Source organism: Pseudorca crassidens, chromosome 5 (genome assembly GCF_039906515.1).
Source record: "Pseudorca crassidens isolate mPseCra1 chromosome 5, mPseCra1.hap1, whole genome shotgun sequence".
Classification (NCBI taxonomy): domain Eukaryota; kingdom Metazoa; phylum Chordata; class Mammalia; order Artiodactyla; family Delphinidae; genus Pseudorca; species Pseudorca crassidens.
This window is the reverse complement of record NC_090300.1, coordinates 89,879,630-89,906,162: the sequence shown is the minus strand read 5'-3', so window position 1 is coordinate 89,906,162 and position 26,533 is coordinate 89,879,630. Positions and strand designations below refer to the sequence as shown.

The 26,533-nt window shown below is 37.3% G+C and overlaps 1 protein-coding gene across 6 annotated transcripts in view; it reads right to left on the bottom strand.

The window, feature by feature from the left end:
- Window positions 1-26,533, bottom strand: part of SPICE1 (spindle and centriole associated protein 1) — a 63,220-nt gene that overhangs the window by 7,546 nt on the left and 29,141 nt on the right. For 5 of the 6 annotated variants that reach the window (XR_010943733.1, XM_067738874.1, XM_067738875.1 and 2 more), the window contains 7 exons: window positions 24,189-24,331; window positions 23,840-23,977; window positions 23,222-23,487; window positions 12,337-12,468; window positions 8,924-9,065; window positions 7,771-7,995; window positions 1,013-1,503 (listed from right to left, as the gene is read on the bottom strand). Coding sequence is in view for 5 of the 6 variants with exons in the window: in XM_067738874.1 (XP_067594975.1) it covers window positions 1,013-1,503; window positions 7,771-7,995; window positions 8,924-9,065; window positions 12,337-12,468; window positions 23,222-23,487; window positions 23,840-23,977; window positions 24,189-24,331 (1,537 nt within the window). In the remaining variant the exon portion in view is untranslated. The remainder of the gene's footprint in view (window positions 1-1,012; window positions 1,504-7,770; window positions 7,996-8,923; window positions 9,066-12,336; window positions 12,469-23,221; window positions 23,488-23,839; window positions 23,978-24,188; window positions 24,332-26,533) is intronic. The other variant, XM_067738879.1, reaches the window with a different exon arrangement.

Genomic DNA, 26,533 nt, shown 5'->3' with positions numbered 1-26,533 from the left:
TCTGTCACTCGATACCTGTATTGCCCTTATTGCCCATGAGCCAGTGCTGACAGAGATGGCCCTTACCCCCACCCTCTCCTAACCTTCCTCATGGAAGCCCTCAATCCACAGTTGGTTAAGCCCCTATGGAAGCGATCACTCTGGAACCCCTAATCCATGAAGCTGGCCAGCTCCTTCCCACGGCCCCGCCTCCCATCAGAACTCTGAGAGGCGCCACATTGGCTCATGACAGGGTAAAAGGAAGACTCTCCCGTCACTGGGATCTGCATGAGGGCGTGTGTTATCAACACTCCACAACTGGAACTTAGAATCCCTTTGCTCCCCACAAACAAGGAAATGAAGGTTCACGTTGCCAGGTCAGCCCTCAGTTACGTAACTTACAAAATTCCAGCACTACAACATGCAGACTTTTGCTCCTCAAAGTGTAATCCTTGGACCAACATGACCTGGGAACTTATTAGAAACGCACAGGTTCTACCTCAGACCTACACAATCAGAGTCTGCATTTTAGCAAGATTCCCAGATGATTAGTATGTACATTAAAGCCTGACTTTAATATTCTTTAAAACATCATTTCTAAGGGAAAATGCATTCTGTGTCCTAAAAAATTAACTACTCACGAGCTGAGGGCCAACTACACACAATTCTCTTTTATGAGCCCCTTTAAGAGTAAAAATGATTTCAATTAAAACAGTTATGTGGTAAACTTTCAAGACATATTTATTCTATATATTATATTTAAAACTTCATTCCTAGCTTAATTTTAGCTTTCCTACCTGTTTTACTTTTGTCCTATTTTCCTCATTCATTTCCTCATTTTAAATTTTATGTTGTACTCTTTTAATGCATGTGTGACATAAACTGATAAATAACCTCTACTTATTTTGTGATGAGGACCCGACACAGCATAAGCCATCTAGTACCAGCTTCAAGCACCAGGGTCATTTCTGGATGCTCCAGCAATATACTTAAATACCAATATGTCTGTAGGCAATCCTTAACTGGCACTCACAGAGGTCATGTTGCTGGCATGACTCGTCTCCTGTTTGTTAAACTCCCGAAGTCCATCCCCTTGCTCTCCCCCCGGCCCAATAATATTATTCAGGTGTGCCTTGATAGCTGAATTCTGCAGTGTCAACTCAGCAATTCGTGCCATGATGTCCTTTCTTTGTATTAATGTCTCATTTGTTCTAAGCTGTTGCCCATCTCCCAGTACTGGGGGTTCTTCTGAGACTGCGGGGTTTCTTGATTGCTGAGTGCTTGAACGGGAATTGCAGAGGGGCTGTGAGGGGTTAACAAAAGGAGCCTGGGTTTTGTTCTGCAAATCTTCTCCCATGTGAGAGGCCCTCCACCTCTGAGTAAAGAGATGACTCTCTTCACTTGAATTCTGAATGTCTGTGGCAGTAGGTACGGTCTTCTTTTCCCAGTTTTGTTCCTTCTCAATTACTTCCACGGTTGGAGGAATTCGTGGGGCAGGACGAGTTTGAACAGTCCTCCTCAATACTGTAGATAAAATTAAAACATAAGAAACATGTACCACTTAACCACAGTTGGCACTATAATCATCTCATTAGCCCTCCTTAGTAGTTAGAGAAATATTTCGATAGAAGGATTTGGTTTCTGAATGCCTCATTTATTTTAGCAGAGAACTTACCAGCAATACCAGCGCTAACAATGAAGTACAGAGTCTTTTATATTCCTTAGAGCTTTATCGGCATCCTTGTGAAAAACCATCTACCAAGTTCACATTTTAACACATATATTAACTCATACCTGGGAATCTTGGGGGGAGTATAGATATATAATGTAAACTGGGGATGGGCAGGGGAAGCATCTCTGAAGAAGTAAAGTTTTTAAATGATTACATATGTGACAGAAAGTAGAGCAAAGAACATTACAGTCAGAGAGGACAACATATGTGAAGACCCCAAAATAGGAAACAGCAAAGAAAGGAGGCCAGTCTGGCTGTAGCATAGCAACAAGGCAGAAGTGGGAGTATATGAAACCAGACAGGCATACAGGGCCATTTCTTGCAGAGCTTTTAAAAGCCATGTTAGAAATTTTATAATTTAATCCAAGAGCAATGAAACCTGGAGGTTTGGGAATGACTCAATTTACATAATTTACATTTCTTAAATTCTGTCGATAATTGGAAGGTCCAGGAATAGAAGTAGGGAGACCAATAAGCAACTGTAGTAGTCAAGAAGAAAGATGATGGTAGCTTTGACTAAGGTATGTTTGCTATAAAGATGGAGAGAAGTAGATACATTTGAGAAATATTTTGGCAATAGAACTGAGAGTGATGAACTGAAAGTAGGGAGTGAGGGAAACACACAGAGCAAGATGGCATGCACAAGTGAACGGATGGTGATGCCATTTACTGACATGGAGAAGACAAGGAGAACAGATTTGGTGGAAGGAGGATTATTAAGAATTGTTTTGAACATGCTAAGTTTAAGGTGCCTATATATCCATCCAAGCAGATGAAACATGGGTCAGAAACTTAAGAGACTATGTAGGCTAAGATCCAAAACTGGAGGTCACTGGGCATATACTGGGTTTGCCAAAAAGTTCATTCGGGTTTTTCCGTAACATCTTATGGAAGCCACAAGAACGAGTGAGATTATTTAGAGAGAAAGAATAGAGTGAGAGAAGAAACCAGTTAACAAGACACAAAGAACTCAACATTTAGAGTCAGATAAAGGAGGAGAAGCTAGCAAAGCAGACTGAAATGGAGCAGCCAGAAAGACAAAGAAATATTACAAGAATGTGGTTTCAAGGAAACAAAGAGGCAGTGGTTAACTGTGTGTAATATTACTGTAAGACCTAGAAACATAAGGACAGAAAGCGTACAGCGGAGTTAACAACACATTGGCCACTGGAGCCCTTAGCAAGAGCGATTTAGGTAGAATGACAAATATGGGAGTGAATCGGGGGAATAGATGCTTCTATTTCAAGACTACAGACTGAGCATACATTTATCTCACCTTCTTTAACTGACAGTAAGGAAATATAAACACAAATAAACTCACACCAGTAAAGATAATGGTCTGGGGAGAAGCAGTAGCAAACTAGATATTTCAACACATTTCTGGAAGACTGAGAGTGGATGGGAAGTGTGTGAAAGAATGAAATTGTGCAGAAGCCACAGTCCAGAATATGTCTATTAATTAAAAGGAAGCTACAGGTAAAGCCAGTTTCTTTTGGGGAGTACTGAAAAGGCTGCAGGCTCAAAGCTGACAGGTACAGAGAAAGAGAAAAGTAGGGCTAAACTGGGGAATTACTTGAAAGCTTGTCTTTTATACAGTGATGTCAGTCAACCTGTTGCTCACAACTTCTGACACCCATCCTTGAAAACAACAACAACAAAAAAAACAGGGTTGGGAAGAGCAAATGTGGTAGACGCAATTGGATAGCTGGATCCTGCTTCCATATGCTACAGGAAGCCTGCAGTTAACATCTCATGCCCATATGCGCAAAGCAACTACTTAAGGCAAAACATATTGGGAAAACAGACCTAGCCTTACCTACATCATAGAGGAGAAAACTTATGCCAGCTACCTATACTATTCAACCTAGTCATTTATTCTTAAATACGAATGGACAATAAAGGATGACCAGACATTGAGGAAAGCCAGCAGCACAAAAAAGAAAAGCCAGGATAGATAAATAGAACAGACTAAGAAGAGAAGAAAGAAAATTCAGGTACAGAGGAAAATGTAACAAAATTTTAACTGGTTTCCTCGGAAGAGAGTTTCTGGAAGATATTGCATTCATAATGAGCAGCAATGGAAAAAAGGACAATCAGAAAATAAGAAAGGGTCCTTGATTGGAAATTAAAAATATGGTTGGTGAAATACAAAAATGTAAAAGTCAGGCTTGAGTATAAAGTGAAAAATACTTCCAAAATATAAGAAGGAAGATATAAGGCCAAATACATGAGAAAATAATCCAGAAGGTCAACATATAATTTCCCCAAACTGCAAAAAGTCATGTCTTCTGACGGAAAGGTCCCACGGGTGCCTCACAGTAATGAGGAAAAAACCCACATTTAGATACACCCTGTGCAATTTCAGAATAAAATAAAGGGATCCTAAAAGCTTCCACAGAGAAAGAGTAGGTCAAAAATACACAGAAATAAAATTTCGATATGAAATCAGACATCTTGACTGCAACACTGGATAATAAAAATCAATGGAACAGTGCCTTTAATTTCTCAGGAAAAGGGACTAAGGACCTAGAATTCTATTTCTAGCCAAATCATCAATCAAGTATAAGAGAAAAATGACAGTATTTTCAGATTTTCAAAAACTCAAAGTTTACCTTCTATATACCCCTTCTGATGTCTTCTTTCAGAAAACTGAGGGAGAAAACCAAAAAAGAGGAAGAAATGGAATCTAGGACGCAGCAGATCCAAACCAACAGTGTGATAACAGGGACTTCCCTGGTGGTCCAGTGGTTAAGAATCTGCCTTCCAATGCAGGGGACGCAGGTTCAATCCCTGGTGGGGGACCTAAGATCCCACATGCTGCGGGGCAACTAAGCCCACATGCCGCAACTACTGAGCACACGAGCCACAACTAGAGAACCCATGCGCCACAACTACAGAGCCCACGCGCTCTGGAGCCTGCACACCACAACTCGAGAAAAGTCCACAAGCCACAACGAAAGATCCCACGTGCCTCAACGAAGATCCTGTGTGCCACAACTAAGACCTGACACAGCCAAAAATAAAATAAATAAATATATTTTTTTAAAGTGTGATAACAGCAAGTCCCAGGATAAGAGCTGTGCAACAGGCCCAGGAAGCAATCCGTTGAGACTGGAACAGAGGTTGGTGGGCTCTGGGAAGGTATCTCTGGTGTCAAAGTGGAATGACTAAAGGACGTGCAAATGAAATGGGTGAAGGCACATTATACTTTTGTCAACAAGACGATAAAAGCAATTTGAATCTTCAGGCAAAACAAAAACAGAACAAGAAAATCACAGTATAAACACAGAGCCAAATAAAACATTCTGAGCAAATGATGAAGTGAAATAAGAATTCACCTTGACCTTCATACTATGAACTTTTTCCTTTTGTGTGGCACAAGGACTGATAGAAACAATGGACCCAAAAAGAAAATGTAATTGTTATTTGTTTTCAATGTCAGTATCCATCTATAGATGAGACAGAGAAGATATAATGGTAATGGAACATTGTAAATGTTAACAAACTTGATACTACCAAAGGAAAGGTAAAGGTGACTGAAGATGGGAGGTGGAAACAAAGGAGAGGAAGAAGGAAGGGAGGGGAGTTAGTGTTCTCCTCTCATAGCAGAGAGCTAATAGATACTGCCTGAAGTTAATGAAAAAGAAATAGAAAGTATTTAAAGTCATGAAGTTCTGCAACAGAAGAAATAAAAATAAAAACATAATTATCCAAATTAGAGAAGAGAGGCAGGTGTTAAGATGAATTAAACCCTCTTCTTTAATAAGGGAGAGTCTATAATGATTGTGTAAAGTTGATACTTCAAGAAAAGAGATGTGAAAATATTTTATGTTAATTATTAAGACCACCATCAGATAAACAGAAATCAAACTGGGATAAAAATAACTGCCTCTTGCGGTAGGCCTAGAGGTGGAGGAGGAGGAGACCCTTGTATGTGCTTTTTTTAACCACCTGCAAATATGAATTAAATTAATACTTTAAAAAGTGAATGGAAGATAAGAAAGTGAAAACAGCATATGTATACCACTCTTTCAAGAAGCATGGTTATAAAAGAAAGTAGAAATTGATTAGTAGCTAAAGGAAAGTATTTATGATGGGAAATTCTAGAACAACACTGTCCAATATGGCAGCCTCTGGTTATACGTGACTATTCATATTCAAACTTTAATTAAAATTAAATAAAATTTAAAATTCAGTTCCATCAGTCACAGTAACCACATTTCAGGTTCTCAGCAGTCCCATAAGGCTAATAGTGGCTACCATATTAAATGGGGGAGATACAGAATATTTTTTATCATCACAGAAAGTTCTATTGAACAGTTGTTCTAGAGCATAACTGAACACTGATGATGCACCCTATGTACCTCTCATCTCTGCATGTTCAGTTTAACTGAACAACCCTTTACATGTGAGCATTCCAAAGAAAATGCTGAAAAGTATGTTAATAAAACTTCACCAATTTAGAATACATATTCCAAGGTAGTTCTATCTGCACACTGTAAAAGAAATGTGCAGTGTTATTTTCAATGCAGAACCTGCTGAAGATGCTAATAAAATGTTGTCTAGAGCAATCCCTGAATAATTTGCTTTCACGAACAGTTAATATATTTCCAGAGTAAAAATATTTATTATAATTATTTCTTTAAAAGGATTTCAAGCTACCTTATCACCAATGAAAAATAATTTACAATATCTCATAAGAGATCATTAGGCAAGCCCATTAATAACATGCAAACGTTTGAAAAATTACTTTAAGGAATGAAAAGCTAACTTGCACAGAAATCAGAATTGAAATTATATTTTGTAAATCTAGCCAATGTTAATAATACTTACTAGACCTCTAAAGAGGAAATATCAAATCACAGAACTGTAGAGCTGGAAGGACATTAAAGATAAAGGAAAAGACTCTCATTTGAGAGACAGGAAAACTAAAGTCCAGGAGAGGTATCTTAGCCCTATGATGCACAGCTAGTCACTGGACCGGCAGGCCAAGATTCCAGCACTTTTGATCCTCAGCCTAGCGCTGTCCCCCTGTACCTCACAGATCTGACAAACTCTACATTTGCATTGTAAATGCTAAAACAAATTTTATAACTGCAATGATTTGTCATTTTCCTTAACCTTTTATGGTCTTTTCATGTCCTCTAAGGGAAACGAAGTGCAGAAAATCTGACAAATTCTGTATGTCCTAATGACAATAAAAATTATTCTTCTGTTCCTCTACATAAAAATATAAACACTCTTTTTAAAGAAAGAAAAATTTAGGCAAATCAGGGCTGAATAACATTTTTCTAAAAACTTTGGAGGAACATCTAAGGTAGTTTTTTGATTGAAGAACTCTTCTGAAAATGAAAGCTATAGCTCCAGAAAAATGTACATGTGGACAAATAAACATAATTTTCCAAACAGTGAAGGAGTCCATGGAACGTCTGAAGACCATCCATGAGCTCCAAGTTTTAAGAATCTATGAGCGAAGGATTAATAATAAATTTTTAAAATATTATTCAAAGTTCTCTTTATATGTGCTGGAAAAGTAATTCTAAAGATACTTTTAATTATACACAGGCTTTCATTATAAAATTCTCCAAGCTGACTAAGCTAAAATCTTTTGCTAAAAAAGAGGTTAATAATCAGATCTGACTTACAAAATCCTCTAAGTCACAGTTCCTGTCTTTCCTTGGTTAAACTTTCCTTACTCTCCGGAGTACAATCTCCCCTTGTTTCTTACCCCTTCCTGTGGCCCTGGACCATAGACACAAATGGGATTCCCCTTACTCTGCATTTTATTGCTGAGGACTTTGGTCCTTTGATCTGAGTTCAATTAATATTTACAATGTCTGATGGGACAGATACATAATGAAATTCACTGTCACATTTCACCATAGGTATAATACACATGATATAAACCACCCTGAAAGACCCTCCTTCAGCTTAAAGATTAGGTATGGTAATCAGTATCTTTTAAAATTCTGTTTATCAGGGAAAAATAAACACAATATTTTACATATATGAAGCATAAAAAAACAGCTGCCTTATAGCTTTAAAAGAAGCCTGCTTACCATCCTGCAAAGGACAGGATTCTGAGTTGCTCTTCTGCCTGGGTGGTGTTAACAATACCGCTGGCTCAAATATATGCCTTGGAAAATTGCTGGCCAGATTCCCGCTCTCTGGAGGGTTTGGCACCTGAGACAGTTTAACAGGCAAATCTTCCTGTGGCAATTCAACCATATCTTCCCCTCTGAACATCAATGGCATGGAGACATTAGCATTTACAGCTGGACCCTCTGAAGAAGATGAGAGGCTATGAGTACTCAAAGGAATTATGAGCGCATTTCAGGTGTTTATACTTAGATGCATTTCCACAGAGAGCAAAATCATGGGGCCTCCGGAGCCTTCACTCTCTAGTCCATATGCTCATTTAGCAGTGACTCACAGGCAAAGCTCCTGGGGGGCCAGCACTGGGAAGAAGTGGCTGTTTTGGAGAAAAGCACTGCCCTTGAAGACCCACCCTCACCATTGAGTTTATCTCATGCAAGTTAAATTTTAGAGTCAGCCACTTCTTAGAATCCCTTCTAAGAAAATGCACCTAAATACATAAAACTCTTTCCACACAGAGACACTCATCAAAATATTACTTAGAAGTAAAAAATCCTAAATGTCCTATTCAGCCTATGGCATATAATGATGGCACATGAGGTGAAAAAAAGGTTTTCAAAGCAACACCACAAATGAACTAAAGTCATGAATTTCTGAAAGTCAGTATTTTTTTTTCTTTCCACGACCATCCCGTCCCCTTCTGAACCTGGGGCACCATAATGAAAGGTGCTGGTATTAAATTCCCACATGTCTAGGAAGCTAGTTCTTCTACTTTCTATTGGTGTGACTTTGCTAAGTTACCAACACTTTCTCTAAGCCTTAGTTTTCCCATCTAAAAAATGGGGGTAACAATGACACCTATCTCATAAGACTGAGTGAAGAACTCTTGAAAATTAAATGAAAGCTATATTATGAGGATTAAATGAGATAATACATGTAAAACACTGTAAAAGTACTTGGCATAGAGCAAGTATCCAATAAATATTAGCTGGAAGTAGCAGTGGCAAATGTAATAGTGTTAATGCTGTTTACGCATAAACAGCCAATAATTACATACAAGTTTACAGTTTTTTCTCTATAAGTATTTTAATCCCAATCTGGGATTATTCCACTCACCTGGACTGTCCATATTTCTACTTGTGGCTCCCCTTTCTAATGTCTGACCTTCTTTGTTATTTATCACAGGACAGTTCTTAATGGCATGTGTGAGTGATATAAGCTGCTCATCTGTTGTGATCATGTACTGCTGAAGTCTTGCCTAGAGAAAAACGAACAAAATAATATCATTGGCATATCAGACAACAAATCATCACCTAGGTATGTATAACTATATCATTTCAGACTTTCAAATACTAAAACAATGCATTCATTAAAACATATAATTATAAATATTTTTAGAATTCCATGATAGAAGAATGGTCTAATAAATCACGGAATATTATTAATTAATAAATACACTGCTACAACAATAAGAATTAACCTTTTCATAGGGCTTTCAATTTACAAAATCTCTTTATATAGATGACACACTACTGACTCTCGAGCTACCCTGAGAGATACATCAAGTGGAGGAAACTCAACAGAATATTATATAGACATTTAAACTGATAAACATGAGCATTATAAAAATTTATGGTAATGTATATAAAATAGTGTTAAAAGACTATATATATATATATATATGTATATATATATATACCACATATGTATATATATTACAGTTGACACTTGAACACAGGAATTAGGGGCATCAACCCTCTGCACAGGGAAAATTCACGTATAACTTTACAGTTGGCCCTCCATATTTGAGGTCCTGCATCTGTGGATTCAACCAACCACAGATTGCATAGTACTGTAGTACATATTTATTGAAAAAAATTCATGTATAAGTGAACCAGCACAGTTCAAACTAGTGTTGTTCAAGGGCCAATGGTATATACACAAACAGACATAGGTATCTCCAAGATGAACAGACATTAGATAAAAATCAGATGTGGTCAGAAGTCAGAAATATTATTAGTAGGACTGCTGAATGAAGTATACTAAACATTTTTATATCCGCCCAAATTTTTCCCAAATTCCACACTCATATATCTAGTGGCCTACTCAACATCTCCACCAGGAACTCACATAGGCTTTTCAAACTTAAAATACACAAAACCAAACTCCTCCTGAACATCCTCACCTCATCAATAACAACTCCATCCTTCTAACTGCTCAGGCCAAAACTCCTGACTCTTCTCTCACATCTTCCCCTTCACCCCATATCCTACCCATTGGCACATTCTACCGGTTGACTTCAAAATATATTAAGGGGCTTCCCTAGTGGCGCAGTGGTTAAGAATCCACCTGCCAATGCAGGGGACATTGCCTACAAGCTTAAAGTGTTTACAGATTCAACATCAGGTTAAGATACATTCCTTCTGATGATGTCATATCTTCGTGAGGCTGAGTTTTCATTAGTCGCTGTGCTAAAAAGCAACACAGCATAAAAATGATTGTGAATAGGAAATAAGACTGATGGTGTCCAATATGATTCTAAGCTATGAGAAGCTGTACAATGCTTCATGTACAACATGTATACATATTCCATTAGTAAATAACTGTGGTTATTTAATCATGATAAAAATAAGACTTTTTCTATCAATTTACATGTATTATTTTTTTCACACAGCATCCAAGCTGTTAAGACATAAATGCTTATTAAGTTGTTTGAACCTAACTACTTAATAAATGGAACTGTTGGGTATTTCTTTGGTCTAGGAGTGTCCTGAGGCACTAAGGGCTTGAATGGAGCTAGGGCAGTGATCTCTGATCTAATCTCAACACAACAGCCTAGAGTGATTCTCTTAAAACTTAAGTCAGATCACATCTCTTCTCTATCCAAAACCCTTCAGTGGTTTCCCATTTCATTCAGAACAAAAGCCCAAGTCCTCACTCAGCCTGCAGGGCCCCATGTGATCTGGCTTCCCTGCTCTTGTCTCCTCCTGCGCTCCCTCTGCCACATCCCACTCCTGCCACCCTGGTCTCCTTGACGGCTTTGAGCTCAATAGCCACGCTCCTACCTCAGGACCTTTATCCTTCCTGTTCCTCTGCCTCGAGTGCTCTTCCTTCAGCTATCAGCATCCTCGCTTCCTCACCTCCTTCAGGCCTTTACTCAATGTCACCTCCTCAGACAGACATGGGCCATCCTATTTATACCTTCCCACCTTGGGCACTTCCTATGCCTCTTACCTGCTTTATTTTTCTTTATAGTACATAATAACCATCTAACTTACAATATACTTCACTATTTGGGGGTGTGTTTATTTAGAATATAAGCTCCTTGAGGGCCAAGATTTTTTTTTCGTTCATTACTGTATTTCCTGCACCTAGAACAGTTCCAGGCCCACAGTAAGTGCTCAATAAAGATTTGTTGAACGTATTAGTATACTTGAAAAGTGTACTATCTTCCTAAGAGAATTGAAAATATATGTTCACACAAATACTTACTTGTACATGAATGTCCATAGCAGCATTATTAATTCATTACACACAAAAAGTGGAAACAACTCAAACGTCCTTCAACTGATGAATGGATAAGCAAAATGTGGTAGAGCATATATTTAGAATATTATTGGGCAAAAAAGAGGAATGTAGTACTGATACATGTGACAACATGGATGAACCCTGAAAACACTATGTTGTGTGAAAGAAGCCAGACACCAAACACCACATATTGCATGATTCCACTTATATAAAATATCCAGATTAGGCAAATCTATAAAAACATAAAGTATATTTGTGGTTACCAGGGGTTGAAGGGAGGAGAGAATGGAGAGTGAATGCTAATTAGTATGGGGTTTCTCTTTGGGTTAATGAAAATACTCTGGACTTATCTAATGGTGCTGGTACACAACTCCATGAATATACTAAGAAACCACTGAACTGCACACTTTAAAAGGGTGAGTTAAATGGTATGTGAACTATACATCAATAAAAAAAATTGCATGTCTTATATCTAATGTCCATTGACACAAACATAACTTGTCTACTAACTACCGATTTTCTAGTCTCTTTTGGCTGTTAAGTAAAAGTAATAATAACCACTATTTGAGAACAAAAAGATGAATAAAGATACTGAAGATACTATAGACAACTTTAAACAGCATATGTTATAGGAGGGTTCCTCAAAGGGTATCCTCTGCTATTTTGAAATGAAAAGTAGCTATCATAACACTCATTTCATATTTTGGATAAACTATTATAATATTGGTAGTTATCATTTAAATGTAGATTCTGTCTTCCCCAATAAATAGTAAGTTTCTTAAAGACAGTAGCCTTATTCTACACTATTTGTAGTCCAAGTTTCTACTATACTACCTCCAATATAATAAATGTGCCATAAAAGTTACTCTTGATGATAATAAAGAAGCAGTAAGTAATCATGCCAGCACAAGTAAATCAAAGGCAAAGAAGAGAATCTCATACATCCATAAAAATGCTTTATACTACTAAACACAGAAAAGTTTGGGATCTCATCTAAGTACCTGGGCAGCAGTATTTTCTTCTCTAAGGAGAAGAACTTCCGCTGTCAGAGCATCAATCAGCTCTCGATGATCGCCTAATGCTTGTTCCAGTTGCTGCCTTGTCTCTACTTCTTTACGCAGTTGGAGCTCACTCTACAAAAAAAAAATGTCAAATAAACTCCTATCCATAGCATCACATGTTGAAAACTAAAAGTTTCTACTCAAAGCTGTCAAAGAAGAGAATACTTACAAAGTATATGTTATGTGACAGTAATGACAATTAAATATTTTTATTAAAAGGTTTATAGTTGATTATAATGTGCTGCTTTATCCTCTTCCCTTCTTTAAATATAACACAATGAACAGAATGGTATGTAGAATTAAACAACTACAATTTTTATAGAAGAGAGTGGAAGGAAGTACATATACATGTTGCTTGAATGTATGTAGGCCATCTCTAGAAGGGCACACTGGTATCTGCTAATGATAGTTGGCTACAAGGAAGGAAACAGGTTAAATGGAAGTTAGGGGTGGGAATTAGGTTTTTCATCGTATATTCTTCTGTATCTTTGAATTTCATACCATGTAAATGTATCACCAATTCAAAAATTAAGTTTGTTAAAATATAATTAAAAATAAAAAACAGGTTTAAATGATTTAGCTTTGTAAAGCAAGTGATTAACTAAAAAGTACATGCTTCTAAGCCTGTAATACATTCAGAGAGCCAAAAGTACATTCCTAGAGATTCCTAACTTTTGGGTAGAAGAATGGTAAGACTATCACAAGTCTGACAGTATAATAAATCTTTAAAAAGCAAATTTAGATAGATCTCTACAAGATGGTGGAGTAGAAGGACCTGAGCTCACCTCCTCTCATGAAAACACCAAAATCACAGCTAACTACTAAACAACCATTGACAAAAAAGGACTGGAACCTACCAAAGAAGATCTTCTACTTCCAAAGATAAATAAGAATCCACGAGACAGCAGGAGGGGCACATTCACGACACAGTCAGATCCCATACCTGCCGGGTGGGCAACCCACAAACTGGAAAATAATTATATTGCAGAAGTTCTCCCACAGGAGTGAGAATTCTGGGCCAAGGTCAGGCTCCCTGGTCTGGGTGTCTGGCACTGGAAGGAGGAACCCCCAGAGCATTTGGCTTTGAAAACCAGGGGGGCTTGATCACAGGAACTCCACAGGACTGAGGGAAACAGAAACGCCACTCTTGGAGGGTATACACAAGGTCTCGTGTACACCAGGACCCAGGGGAAAAAGCAGTGACTGCAGAGGAGCCTGCGCCAGACCTACGTCCTGGTCTTGGAGAGTCTCCTGGGGAGGTGGGGGGCAGCTGTGCCTCACTGCGGGAACAAGGACAAGGACACTGGTGGCAGAGGTACTGGGTAATCATTGGCATGAGCTGTCCTGGAGGCTGCCATTTTGATGCCAAGACCTGGCCCCACCCAACAGCCTGAAGGCTCCAGTGATGGGATGCCTCAGGCCAAACAACCCACAGGGCAGGAACACAGCCTGATCCATCAGCAGACAGGCTGCTTAAAGTCTTCCTCAGCCCACAGCCACCTCTAAACACACCCCTTGACACGGCCCTGTCCACAAGAGAGACAAGACCCCACCAGTGGTCAGCACCAGTCCCTCCTACCAGGAAGCCTGCACAAGCCTCTTAGATCAGCTTCATCCACCAGCAGACAGACACAAGAAGCAAGACAAACTATAATCCTGCAGCCTGTGGGATCCCAAACACAGAAAGTTAGACAAAATGAGACAACAGAGGAATATGTTCCAGACAAAGGAACAACATAAAACCCCAGAAGAACAACTAAATGAAGTGGAGATAGGCAGTCTACCTGAAAAAGAATTCAGAGTAATGATAGTAAAGATGATCCAAGATCTCAGAAAAAGAATGGATGCACAGATCGAGAAGATACAAGGAACGTTTAAGAGCTAGAAGATATAAAGAACAAACAAAAAGAGATAAACAATGCAATAACTGAAATGAAAAATACACTAGAAGGAATCCACTGAAGAATAAATGAGGCAGAAGAACGGATAAGTGAGCTGGAAGACAGAATGGTGGAAATCACTGCTGCAGAACAGAATAAAGAAAAAAGAATGAAAAGAATGGGGACAGCCTAAGAGACTTCTGGGACAACATTAAATGCACCAACATTTGCATTTTAGGAGTCCCAGAAGGAGAAGAGAGACAGAAAGGGCCTGAGAAAATACGTGAAGAGATAATAGCCGAAAACTTCCCTAACATGGGAAAGGAAACAGTCATCCAAGTCCAGGAAGCACAGAGAGTCTCATACAGGATAAACCCAAGGAGGAACATGCCAAGACACATGTTAACACATTACTGACCAGGGGATTTTTGCAGAAGCTAATGCTGGTGGCTGGCAATTTGTTATGTTAGTGAATATGGAAACACTAGCATTTGGGTAAATATTGACAACTTTTTTTTTACACTTAATGTATTTATTTGAAACTTTGTACATGTCTCACTAAAGCATTCTAATATTTTGTTAGAGTGTGATAGGCAGTATAGCAGGCACCTCTGTGCAGGGGAACAGAACATCTATTACAAACATACTGTGTTTCACTGTGCTTTCCCCTGAAAGAGCAGATGCTACACTTTCTGGCAGCACTTCTTTTTAGTCCTGTGGGTATTATTTCCTCTAGAATATGTTTTTATTTTACCTGATAGTTGACAAGGTGGATCTTTGCAGGGGGCTCTTTTAGAAACGCCACAAGAAGGACCAGGTGCGGGACTACCACTACATTCACCAGAATGGTCAGTTACCCATTGTCTAGCTAATAAAAATTACTTGTAAGTCATTTTATTCTGTGCATTAAGGCTACAATAAATTTTAAACACATTGAATAAACTGCAATTACTCAAAAGAAACCCAGTTTCTTATACCATTTTAGAGTTTTCCAGAGGACACTGAAGTTGGACAGATTTGATCAGATCGATCAACTCCTTTCATATATTTATTATACTCTATATACAAGTGGGCTTAGTTATCTGATGGCCAGTCCTCCTGTCTTCTTTTCCTGTAGATGCTATGGAGGCGTCATGAATAGTTGTCACCATGCGGACTAGCCTCTTGTCTTTCCATATAAGAAGAATCACTTCTCTCTTCTGTAAGAATGTCATTTCTCCCATCTGTAGATTTTTAGATTTCTCCTTTAATTGGTTTAATAGACCACAATTCTCTCTTATAGTCCCACAAACTCTGGTTTTATTTTTCAACAATATTTCAGATGTGGACACAGTTGTAATAACTGTCTTTGTAAATATGGTGCCATGAACCAAGATAAGGTTGTAGGACCAATAATATTGTTTCTTGCAGTTTCTTTCCTTCACCCATGTAAATCTCAAGACTGCATGTATATCCAGTTTCACTTTTGCTAACCATCCTGACCAAAATTCCATATTTTGTAAGTTTTCTGGGATTATAGGTGTTTTTTTTTTTTTGCGGTAAGCGGGCTCTCACTGTTGTGGCCTCTCCCGTGGCAGAGCACAGGCTCTGGATGCGCAGGCTCAGCAGGCCCAGCCACTCTGCGGCATGTGGGATCTTCCCGGACTGGGGCACAAACCCATGTCCCCTGCATTGGCAGGCGGACTCTCAACCACTGCACCACCAGGGAAGCCCGGACTATAGGTTTTGAATCCGAGTCATCCTCTCCACTTTATCTTTGCCTCCTCAAGTCATAGCTCTTGTTTGGGTACATAGATCGATTGAAATTTTGGTAGAAAACAATCCAAAAGAGATTTAACTTTTGAAATTCTGTCTGCAGGACGTGGAGTTTCCAAGTTATCATTAAAGTGAAGAAATGTCATTATTTGTTTGAACCTTCTTCTCGTCAAAATCTTTGGAAAGATAGGTGTTTCAAGCAAGGGGTCAGTTGACCAATATTCTTTCCAGTGTGACTTTCTTATTTGTTCCATCAAAATTATTAATCCAAGAAACTTCTTCATGTCACTATTGCTTACATCAGTCCATTTTAAAGCCTTATCATACTTTTTATGATTTTTCATTCTGTTGGTGATACAAGTTTGTTTGAGAAGCAACCAACTTGAAAAAGTCGTTACCAAAAATTAATTCTGCTATTTCACTGATACTTTGTGGGTTATTACATTCAATAGTTACAGCTGACACACCCGTAAAGTCTTCTAATTTTTGTGAAATGTTGCCTTCAACCCACTCTTCTGTAGAAGCAAAGAAGCATTCTCCAGCAGTGTGAGTTTCATTGTCATTTTCTGTATCAGAATCAATCACTAAGGTTTTTTGTCTTTTTGTTGGTCTAATATTCACATCTGCTGAATCAGAACTATATTCTGAAGAACTATCATCTCCTGAGACACTAGTATATATGTCACTAGAAGAATCAGAGAAAGTATCTGCATAAAATTCACCGAAAAATTCTTCTTCACTCAAAATTTCATGATGCATAATTTTTGAAGATTTTACGATAATAAACTTGCATTTATAATTTACACAATGTTGGAACAAAAACCTAATGGAGCAAAACGTGAATAATAATGACAATCGCAAGTTGTATAATGAACCCTTGATCAATTTTAAGCCCTAACAACTTCACACGGTGATATTAATTGTATCACTTTCTAAAAACGTACTGATACGTCTCTGGTCAATAACGTTCAGGTAACAAAAGATGTATTAATACATTGCCCGTCAATAAGTTGTTAATCAAATTGACAAAAATTAAAGACAGAGAAAATATTAAAAGCAACAAGGGAAAATCAACAAATAACGTACAAGGGAATCCCCATAAGGTTATCAGCTGATTTTTCAGCAGAAACTCTGAGGCCAGAAGGGAGTGGCAAGATATACTTAAAGTGATAAAAGGGAAAAACCTACCACCAAGAATACTCTACCCAGCAAGGCTCTCATTCCAACTCGATGGAGAAATCAAAAGGTTTACAGACAAGCAAAAGTTAAGAGAATTCAGCACCACCAAACCAGCTTTACAACAAATGCTAAAGGAACTTCTCTAGGGGGAAAAGAAAAGCCCACGACAAGAAATGAGAAAATTACAAATGGGAAAATTAACTGGTAAAGGCAAACATACAGTAAAGGTAGGAAATCATCCATACACAAATATGATATCAAAATCAACAATCATGAGGACAGTACAAATGCAGGATATTGGAAATGCATTTGAAATTAAGAGACCAACAACTTAAAACAATATTGTATATATATAGAGTGCTATATCAAAACCTCATGATAACCACAAACCAAAAATCTACAATAGATATACAGACCAAAAAGGAAAAAGAATCCAAATACAACATCAAAGATAATCAAATCACAAGAAAAGAGAACAAAAAGAGGAAGGGAAGAAATAAGACCTATGAAAACAATCCCAAAATAATTTTAAAAATGGCAATAAGAAAATACATATTGGTAATTATCTTAAATGTAAATGGATTAAATGCTCCAACCAAAAAACACAGACTGGCTGAATGGATACAGAAACAAGACCCATACATATACTGTCTACAACAGACCCACTTCAGACCTAGGGACACATACAGACTGAAAGATATTCCATGCAAATGGAAATTAAAACAAAGCTGTAGTAGCAATACTCATATCAGACAAAAGAGACTTTAAAATAAAGACTGTTACCAGAGACAAAGAAGGACACTACATAATGATCAAGGGATCAATCCAAGAAGATATAACAATTGTAAATATACATGCACCCAGCATAGGAGCACCACAGTATATAAGGCAAATGCTAACAGCCATAAAAGGAGAAATCTACAGTAACACAATAAGAGTGGGGGACTTTAACACTCCACTTACATCAGTGGACAGATCATCCAGACAGAAAGTCAATGAGGAAACACAGGCCTTAAATTATACATCATACCAAATGTACTTAATTGATATTTATAGAACATTCCACCCGAAAGCAGCAGAATACACATTCTTCTCAAGTACACACAGAACATGCTTCAGGATAGATTACATAGTGGGCCATAAAGAAAGCCTCAATAATCTAAGAAAACTGAAAACATATCAAGCATCTTTTCTAAACACAACACTATGAGATTAGAAATCAACTACGAGAAAAAAACTGTAAAAACCACAAACACGAGAGAGTGGCATGGACATATATACACTACCAAATGTAAAATAGATAGCTAGTGGGAAGCAGCAGCATAGCACAGGGAGATCAGCTTGGTGCTTTGTGCCCACCTAGAGGGGTGGGATAGGGAGGGTGGGAGGGAGATGCAAGAGAGAGGAGATATGGGGATATATGTATACGTATAGCTGATTCACTTTGTTATACAGCAGAAACTAACGCACCATTGTAAAGCAATTATACTCCAATAAAGAAGTTAAAAAAAAAAAACATGCCACCTTTTTGATCTATGTACTCAACCAGGAAACAAAAACATGAGAGGTACATTCATCTAGCTGATAGGCTTCTGCAGTATCTCTTCAAGCCAGTAGGATCTGTGCCCTGCAGAACAATGTAGTCAGTATGTCTATAGGCCCTGATAAGCTTGAAAAATTATCCACACACTTTCTACATACGAGACTAACCAGAGCCAAGGGGAAAATCGTGTCCCTACTTTGGTATTATCTGTCTGATAAGTTTAAATGGGAAAAATGCTTTTCAATTTTTTCCATAGTCATTGAAACTGATAGTTTAATCTAAATAGTAACGTTAACATCAGCGTGACATTCCAGAGCTACTCATGTAGTTTTAATTTCCCCCCCCACTTTGGAGAAATGACCTTGCACTACTGTGTTAAAAAGCAAATAGCTGCTTCAATATTTACATCAAAGCGTTTGCTCAATACATTTCAGTATAATAAATACAAACAAGAAGAGAATGCAATTTTGCATATCTAAGTGTCTTCTGAAAGTCACTAAAAATCCTATATCAATCTAGACACTGATTATGTCCATTGTCTCTTTTATGTAATATTTATTTTCACAGAAATGCCTCAGGTGAATACAACTCTTTCCAGCTTGAGCTTTGTATTTTGGGAAATAATTCACAGAGTTCAGTGCTTCCAACTTTGATAGATTTATTGTCATGGCAGTGCCAAACATCTTTTTCTGATGCTTGCTTACACATAGAGACTCAATGGGCCAAGTGATGAGAACCAGAAGTTTAGTGCAGGTGCTTGTCCTAGTTTGCACATATTTGGTATTGAACTCCTGGTAATAATGTTTACTTGCATGATGCATTATTGTTTTTCAGAGAGCTACCATATCCATTTCTCTTTGTTACAGACCTGTGGCTGTAATTTCTGAATTACTCCAAAAGGTGTCCTGCTTGAGAATGTGTGCACTATCACTCCTGCTAGAACTGCATATCTTCGGACATTGTTATTGCTTCTAGGTAAAATAATAGGGAGAGGAGATATGTTCAGGTGTAAGAATTGAAGAAATATGTTCTACTTAACAAAGATCTCATCAGCAGTCCAGTGGAAATCCGTGATTACATTTAGTGAAAATTCTTCCCCAGGTGGAGCTTCTGGACCTAATGAAGGTGGAGGTATTTTTCACTCCTTGCTTTTTCTCAGAGAAAGCAAAGCCATTATTCCTTGCAATGATGTGGGGAAAGAACAGTGGGAGCTCTGCTCTCCTACAATGAGTCCATCATGCAGAACCTGGATAGGTACAGTATGTTAATCCATTTGTGTCATTCCTTTGTTGAGGACAGGTCAAGGATTTCCCTTTGCCTGCAGAGTAAGTAATATTTATGGTTCTTCACATGGCCCATAAAAAAATCCTAAAGATGCTACCAGAAAACTACTAGAGCAATCCATGAATTCAGTAAAGTTGCAGAATACAAAATTAATACAGAAATCTGTTGCATTTCTATACACTAACAACAAAAAATCAGCAAGAGAAATTAAGGAAACAATCCCATTTACTATCATATCAAAAAGAATAAAATACCTAGTAATGAACCTACCTAAGCAAAAGACCTGTACTCCTAAAACTATAAGATGCTGATGAAAGAAATCGAAGATGACACAAACAGATGAAAAGATATACCATGTTTTTGGGTTGGAAGAATCAATATTGTAAAAATGACTACACTACCCAAGGTAATCTACCAATTCAATGCAATCCCTATCAAATTACCAATGGCATTTTTTGCAGATCTAGAACAAAAAAAATCTTAAAGTTTGCATGGAAACACAAAAGACCCTGAATAGCTAAAGCAATCTTGAGAAAGAAAAATGGAGCTTGAGGAATCAGGCTCCCTGACTTCAGACTATACTATAAAGCTACAGTAATCAAAACAGTATGGTACTGGCACAAAGACAGACTTATAGATCAATGGAACAGGATAGAAAGCCCAGAAATATACCCACACACCCATGGTCAATCAATCTATGACAAAGGAAGCAAGATTATATAGTGGAGAAAAGACAGTCTCTTCAATAAGTGGTGCTGGGAAAACTGGACAGCTACATGTAAAAGAATGAAATTAGAACATTCTCTAACACCATACACAAAAATAAATTCAAAATCGATTAGAGACCTAAATGTAAGACCGGATACTATAAAACTCTTAGAGGAAAACTTAGGCAGAACAGTATTTGCCAAAAATCGCAGCACTATCTTTTTGGATCCACCTCCTAGAGTAATGAAAATAAAAACAAACAAATGGGATCTAATTAAACTTAAAAGCTTTTGCACAGCAAAGAAAACAACAAGCAAAACAAAAAGACAACCCTCTGAATGGGAGAAAATATTTGCAAATGATGTGACCAACAGGGGATTTATCTCCAAAATATATTATATAAACAGCTCATGCAGGTCAATATCAAAAAAACAAAAAACCCAATCAGAAAATGGGCAGAAGACCTAAATAGACATTTCTCCAAAGAAGACATACAGATGGCCAAAAAGCACAAGATGCTCAACATCGCTAATTATTAGAGAAATGTAAATCAAAACTATAATGAGGTATCACCTCACACTTATCAGAACGGCCATCATCAAAAAGTCTACAACCAATAAATACTGTAAAGGGTGTGGAGAAAAATGAACCCTCCTACACTGTTGGTGGGAATGTAAATTGGTATGGCCACTACAGAGAACAGTATGGAGGTTCTTTAAAAAACTAAAAATAGAGCCACCAGATGATCCAGCAAGCCCATTCCTGGGCATATATCTGGAGAAAACCATACTTCGATAAGAAACATGCAACCCAATGTTCACTGTAGCACTATTTACAATAGGCAGGACATGGAAGCAACCTAAATGTTCATCAACAGATGAATGGATAAAGAAGATGTGGTATATATATACAATGGATTATTACTCATCCATAAAAAAAGAATGAAATAATGTCATTTGCAGCAACATGGATGGACCTAGAGATTATCATACTAAGTGAAGTAAGTCAGACAAAGACAAATATCATATGAGAGCACTTATAGTGGAATCTAAAAAAAATGATACAAATGAACTTATTTACAAAACAGAAACAGACTAGCAGACTTAGAAAACAAACTATGGTTACCAAAGGGAAAAGGTTGGTGGAGGCGGGTGAGGGGGCTGGGGATAAATTAGGAGGTTGGGGTTAACATATACACACTACTATATATAAAATAGATAACCAACAAGACCTACTGTATAGCACATGAACTTATTTATAAAACAGAAACAGACCAGCAGACTTAGAAAACAAACTATGGTTACCAAAGGGGAAAGGTTGGCAGCAGGGGCTAGGGATAAATTAGGAGGTTGGGATTAACATATACACACTACTATATATAAAATAGATAATCAACAAGGACCTACTGTATAGCACAGGGAACTCTACTCAACACTCTGTAATAAACTATATGGGAAAAGACTGAAAAAGAATAGACATATGTACATGTATAACTAAATCACTTTTCTGTACACCTGAAACTAACATAACATTGTAAATCAAATATACTCCTACATAAAACATAAAACTAAAATTAAATTTAAAAATATAAAACAGAAGTAAACATTTTAATTAATTAATTTTTTAAAAAGAAAATTTAGGAAGACATCTCCAGAGAAATTGATACATGTAAATTAGGTTGGTGAATCAACTTTTTTTAAATGATAAAATTTCCTTAAACAGTTTTTGGTCATATTTGCTTAACAAATTTAAATATATAAAAAATAAATAACAGTTTAAATAGGTTTTTTAAAAAGGTATAATACCTTTATAAATACCTTCTAATACCTTCTAAATACCTTCTAATCCCACAGCATTCTGAGGACTGATTATTATTCACAAATGAATTAAAGATACAATTCTTTAAAGATGTAAAAAAAAATAAATAAAAGATACAATTCTTGCTTGTCTTATAAATTACTTTTACAACAATAAAATGTCTCCCATTTCAAACACTGAAGCAAAGCCCAAGTTACCAGTGATACAAATAATATGAAGAATTTTCCTAATCTGTGTCTACAGATTACAGGCATACCACTCTCCAAACTGAACTGAAGTGGGAATAGCAAGCAGAGAAAAGCAGTAGAATGAGGACATGTTTAGTAGTTCTCATTAACCTGTAACTGCCAAACAGTAATATGAAGTATTAGCACAAGATATAATTTTATTTATAGCAGATTTACCTAACTAATTATATTTTACTAAAGCTCATATTAAAATCAACATCACTTATCTGATGTTATCTGTATAAGGATGTAGAGGAAAATTAAGAGGATAAACCTTTACTACAGATCATCTAAAGCTGAGGTATTTTAAACAAAGCTATTCAAATTTGACTATACTTTATTTGGAGATTGCAATAATTCAAGTATAGAGGGGAAAAACCTACTCATTTCTGCCATTAGTCTGGCAGAAGAGAAGACTCTAATAACCTCACCTCTTTAAGGTACCGAACCAGGCGACAGAGGGAGCTCACGAGCGACAGGGTGAAGCCGGTGAGACCCTGACTGTTCTGGAGCCCCCGGACCTCGCGTCCTGTCCACCGCTCATATTCTTCCATTTCATGTTCCACTTCATGTATCATGTGTTTGAGGACATCTAGGCTGGGGTTACTGCTATTCGGTAAGTCTGTGGAGGCTGTGCTGGCTGATAACACGCTATTCTTCTGTTTTGAAGGAGCACGCAAATCTGGTTTTCTTTTCACTGATAATGACAGAAGTCATTCTATGTTAAGACTGGGAAAAACTACAGTAGAAAAACGTTTGACTGTTGTTCACAATTTATAAAAGGTTTTTTATTGAAGTTATCATCATTTTCTCATAAAGAATCTATACTGTTTGAACCAGATTTACACTATCTATAATGAATGGATGAGAACCATCCTTCTAGAGTTACATGGAATAAAAGGAGGCATTGCCTGGCTACCATTCAACAAACTCTTACTTAGTAGGATCCAACTGGATGAGTTTAAGGGAAAAGACATGCACTAATAAACTAAGATAGCTGTGTCAAGTTACATGTTTAATAACCCACTTTGTCAATTAAGAGACTGAACCTTTATTTAGCAGCTGTTTTTGCTTCCTTGAGTTCAGCACTTGTCTCACTACATAGCTTGAGTCTAGAGTCTCAGTAGATTCTTCCAGTTGAAGCCTCGTATGGATTCTCTTAACAGCATTGGTAGCATTCAGAGCAGCTAAAAGGGAGAATTTTTCCAAAAGTATCTCAAGTGAACAACAACAAAAAAACTTTAAGCATGTCAATCGACAGGTCAATGAGTATTTACTCAACCAGGCTAAGACAGTCAAAACTCAAGTAATGTTCCTTTAAAAAATTACTGTGCTCAAGAAAGAACATAATAAAGTAAGCTACTACTCTGGGAGAACTAATACAGTCAGGAACCAAACCTTTTTGTTCTCCTGATGGAGAAGCAGATGATGGAGTTCCTGAAGAGGTTGTTATTTGTGATTGTGTTGCTGCTTTCTGCTGAATATCAGTCCATAGTTTATTAATTAACTCGGAATTATCTTCCGTTATTTTGTGGAGAAACCTATAAATTATGGGACAACAAGCTATATTAGAATTAATAAGTACTATCATTTAACTTGTTCAACTGTTTACACGTTTGATTTGAAGAAACTTTTAATAATTCATAATCAAAGAGAAATATGTTTTGCTTTAAGTTATAAGATAAAAATCTAAAATGCCAGTCTTCTTGGTGTTAGAAGGAATCATTCCATCTCCCTCCCAGTTTCCTAGCTATGCTGGCTCCTGAACCAGGAGCGATTTGCCCTTTCTGAAGTTTTGTGCTATAGGTTATGTCCTCCTCTCTCTTTCTCTAGAGAAAGTACATGGTTTCTATGAAGGAGCTTGTCCTCAGAGCACAGTCTCTGCTCATCACTGAAGTAAAGTGACTGGAGCAGACTCTGCCCCTGTGTTTCAGGGAGGCGGGGAGAGGGAATGAGAAGAAGAGCTACAGTGTAGGGGGTGAGAGAGATAAGCCTTTTGCTGTAATCAGCTTTATCATTGATAAAGCTGATTTTTCAATCTTCAGTTGTCTGATTTCTTTGTCTATTCCCCAACTAGACTAATATTTAAAAGAGGTAGAGGGTCTAAAAGTGGAAACAACCCAAATGTCCACCAGCTGATGAATGGATAAGTAAAATGTGCTCTATCCACACAAAAGAATATTATTCAGCCATAAAAAGAATGAAGTGCTAACATGTTACAATATGGATAAATCTTGAAAACATGTGACAGACCCCAGACACAAAATATCACATACTGCATGATTCTATACAGAGGAAATGTCCAAACAGGCAAATCCACAGAGATTTAAGACAAAAACAAAAAAACCCAGATTCATCTAGCAAATTAGATTGGACTGAAAGGTTTGGGAGAAAATAGGGTCTGACTATTTAAGAGTATAGGGCTTCTTTGAGGGTAACGAAAATGTTCTGAAATTGACTGTAGGTTGAACAATTCAATGAATATACTAAAAATCTGAAGATCTTTGAATATTATGCTTTAAATGGGTAGAGTGTATGGTATGTGAACTATAAATCAATAAAACTGTTATGGGAAAACAACAACAACAATGAGAGAGGAAAGGGGAAATCTTATTTAGTGGCTCTATAAACCTCAACCTAGAGGAGTTGCTTTAAAGCAACCTGTGGACAGCACATTGAACACTAGTTGCTATTAAGTTTAGTTAACAAAAGGCTGTAATGTGGTCCATTCACATTATGGCTAGTTATCAAAGCATCAGAAAGACTCCTCTGTAAGACAGTGTTAGTTAGGACTAAGTCCAACCTTCAGGATAAGTCCTAAGAAAAGTGTCATAATGAGATTTCTGTACAAGTTGGGAAAATCCAAACCAGTTTGAACTCCTATTACCACCTCTAATGTTTATACTTTTAAGAATTAGGTTATATCAAATAACAACAACAAAATAAGACAATACTATCTATGGTAGGCTTAAGAATGGCCCTCCAAAAGATACTCATAACCTAATCCCTGGAACTTGTGAATGTTACCTTATCTGACTAAAAAGGGACTTTGCAGATGGATTAAGTTAAGGGTCTTGAAATAGGAAGATGATCCTGGACTACCCAAGTGGGCCCTGAATGCAATAATATGCATCCTTAAGAGAGAAGCAGAGGGAGGTTTTGACACACACAAGTGGAGAAGGTGATGTGAAGGTGAAGGCAGAGGCTGGAGTGATGTGGACACAAGCCAAAAACACACCACCAACCAGCAGAAGCTGGAAAAGGCAAGGCGTGGATTATAACTTAGAGTATCCAGAGGGAATGTGGCAATACCAACACCTTCATTTCAGTCTAGTGAAACTGATTAAGGATTTCTGGCCTCTAGAACTGTGAGAGAATAAATTTCTGTTGCTTGAATAATAAACGTAATTCTGTACAAGGTTAGTTATATTTAGGTTCTGAAAGAAAAAGTACTTAAAAGACGATACATATTTCCAGGTATTCCTAACAAATGGTGACCAGCTAAATTTGAATTACTCTACACATCCTACAAAAAACTATACAGTGAAACAAGAAAAGCAAATAAAACAGCATATAACCCATACCTTCTATATTATTGGAAGACAGAGAATACTACTAACTTCAAACTACCTGTAGGTAGAAAAATAAGCGTCAAATTCCAGCAAAGATATTTCTTGAGCTCCTGTAAGAAGCCTTTGCAAAGAATGGGGGCAGTTCAAAATAACTGCACAGAGAAAAGGAAA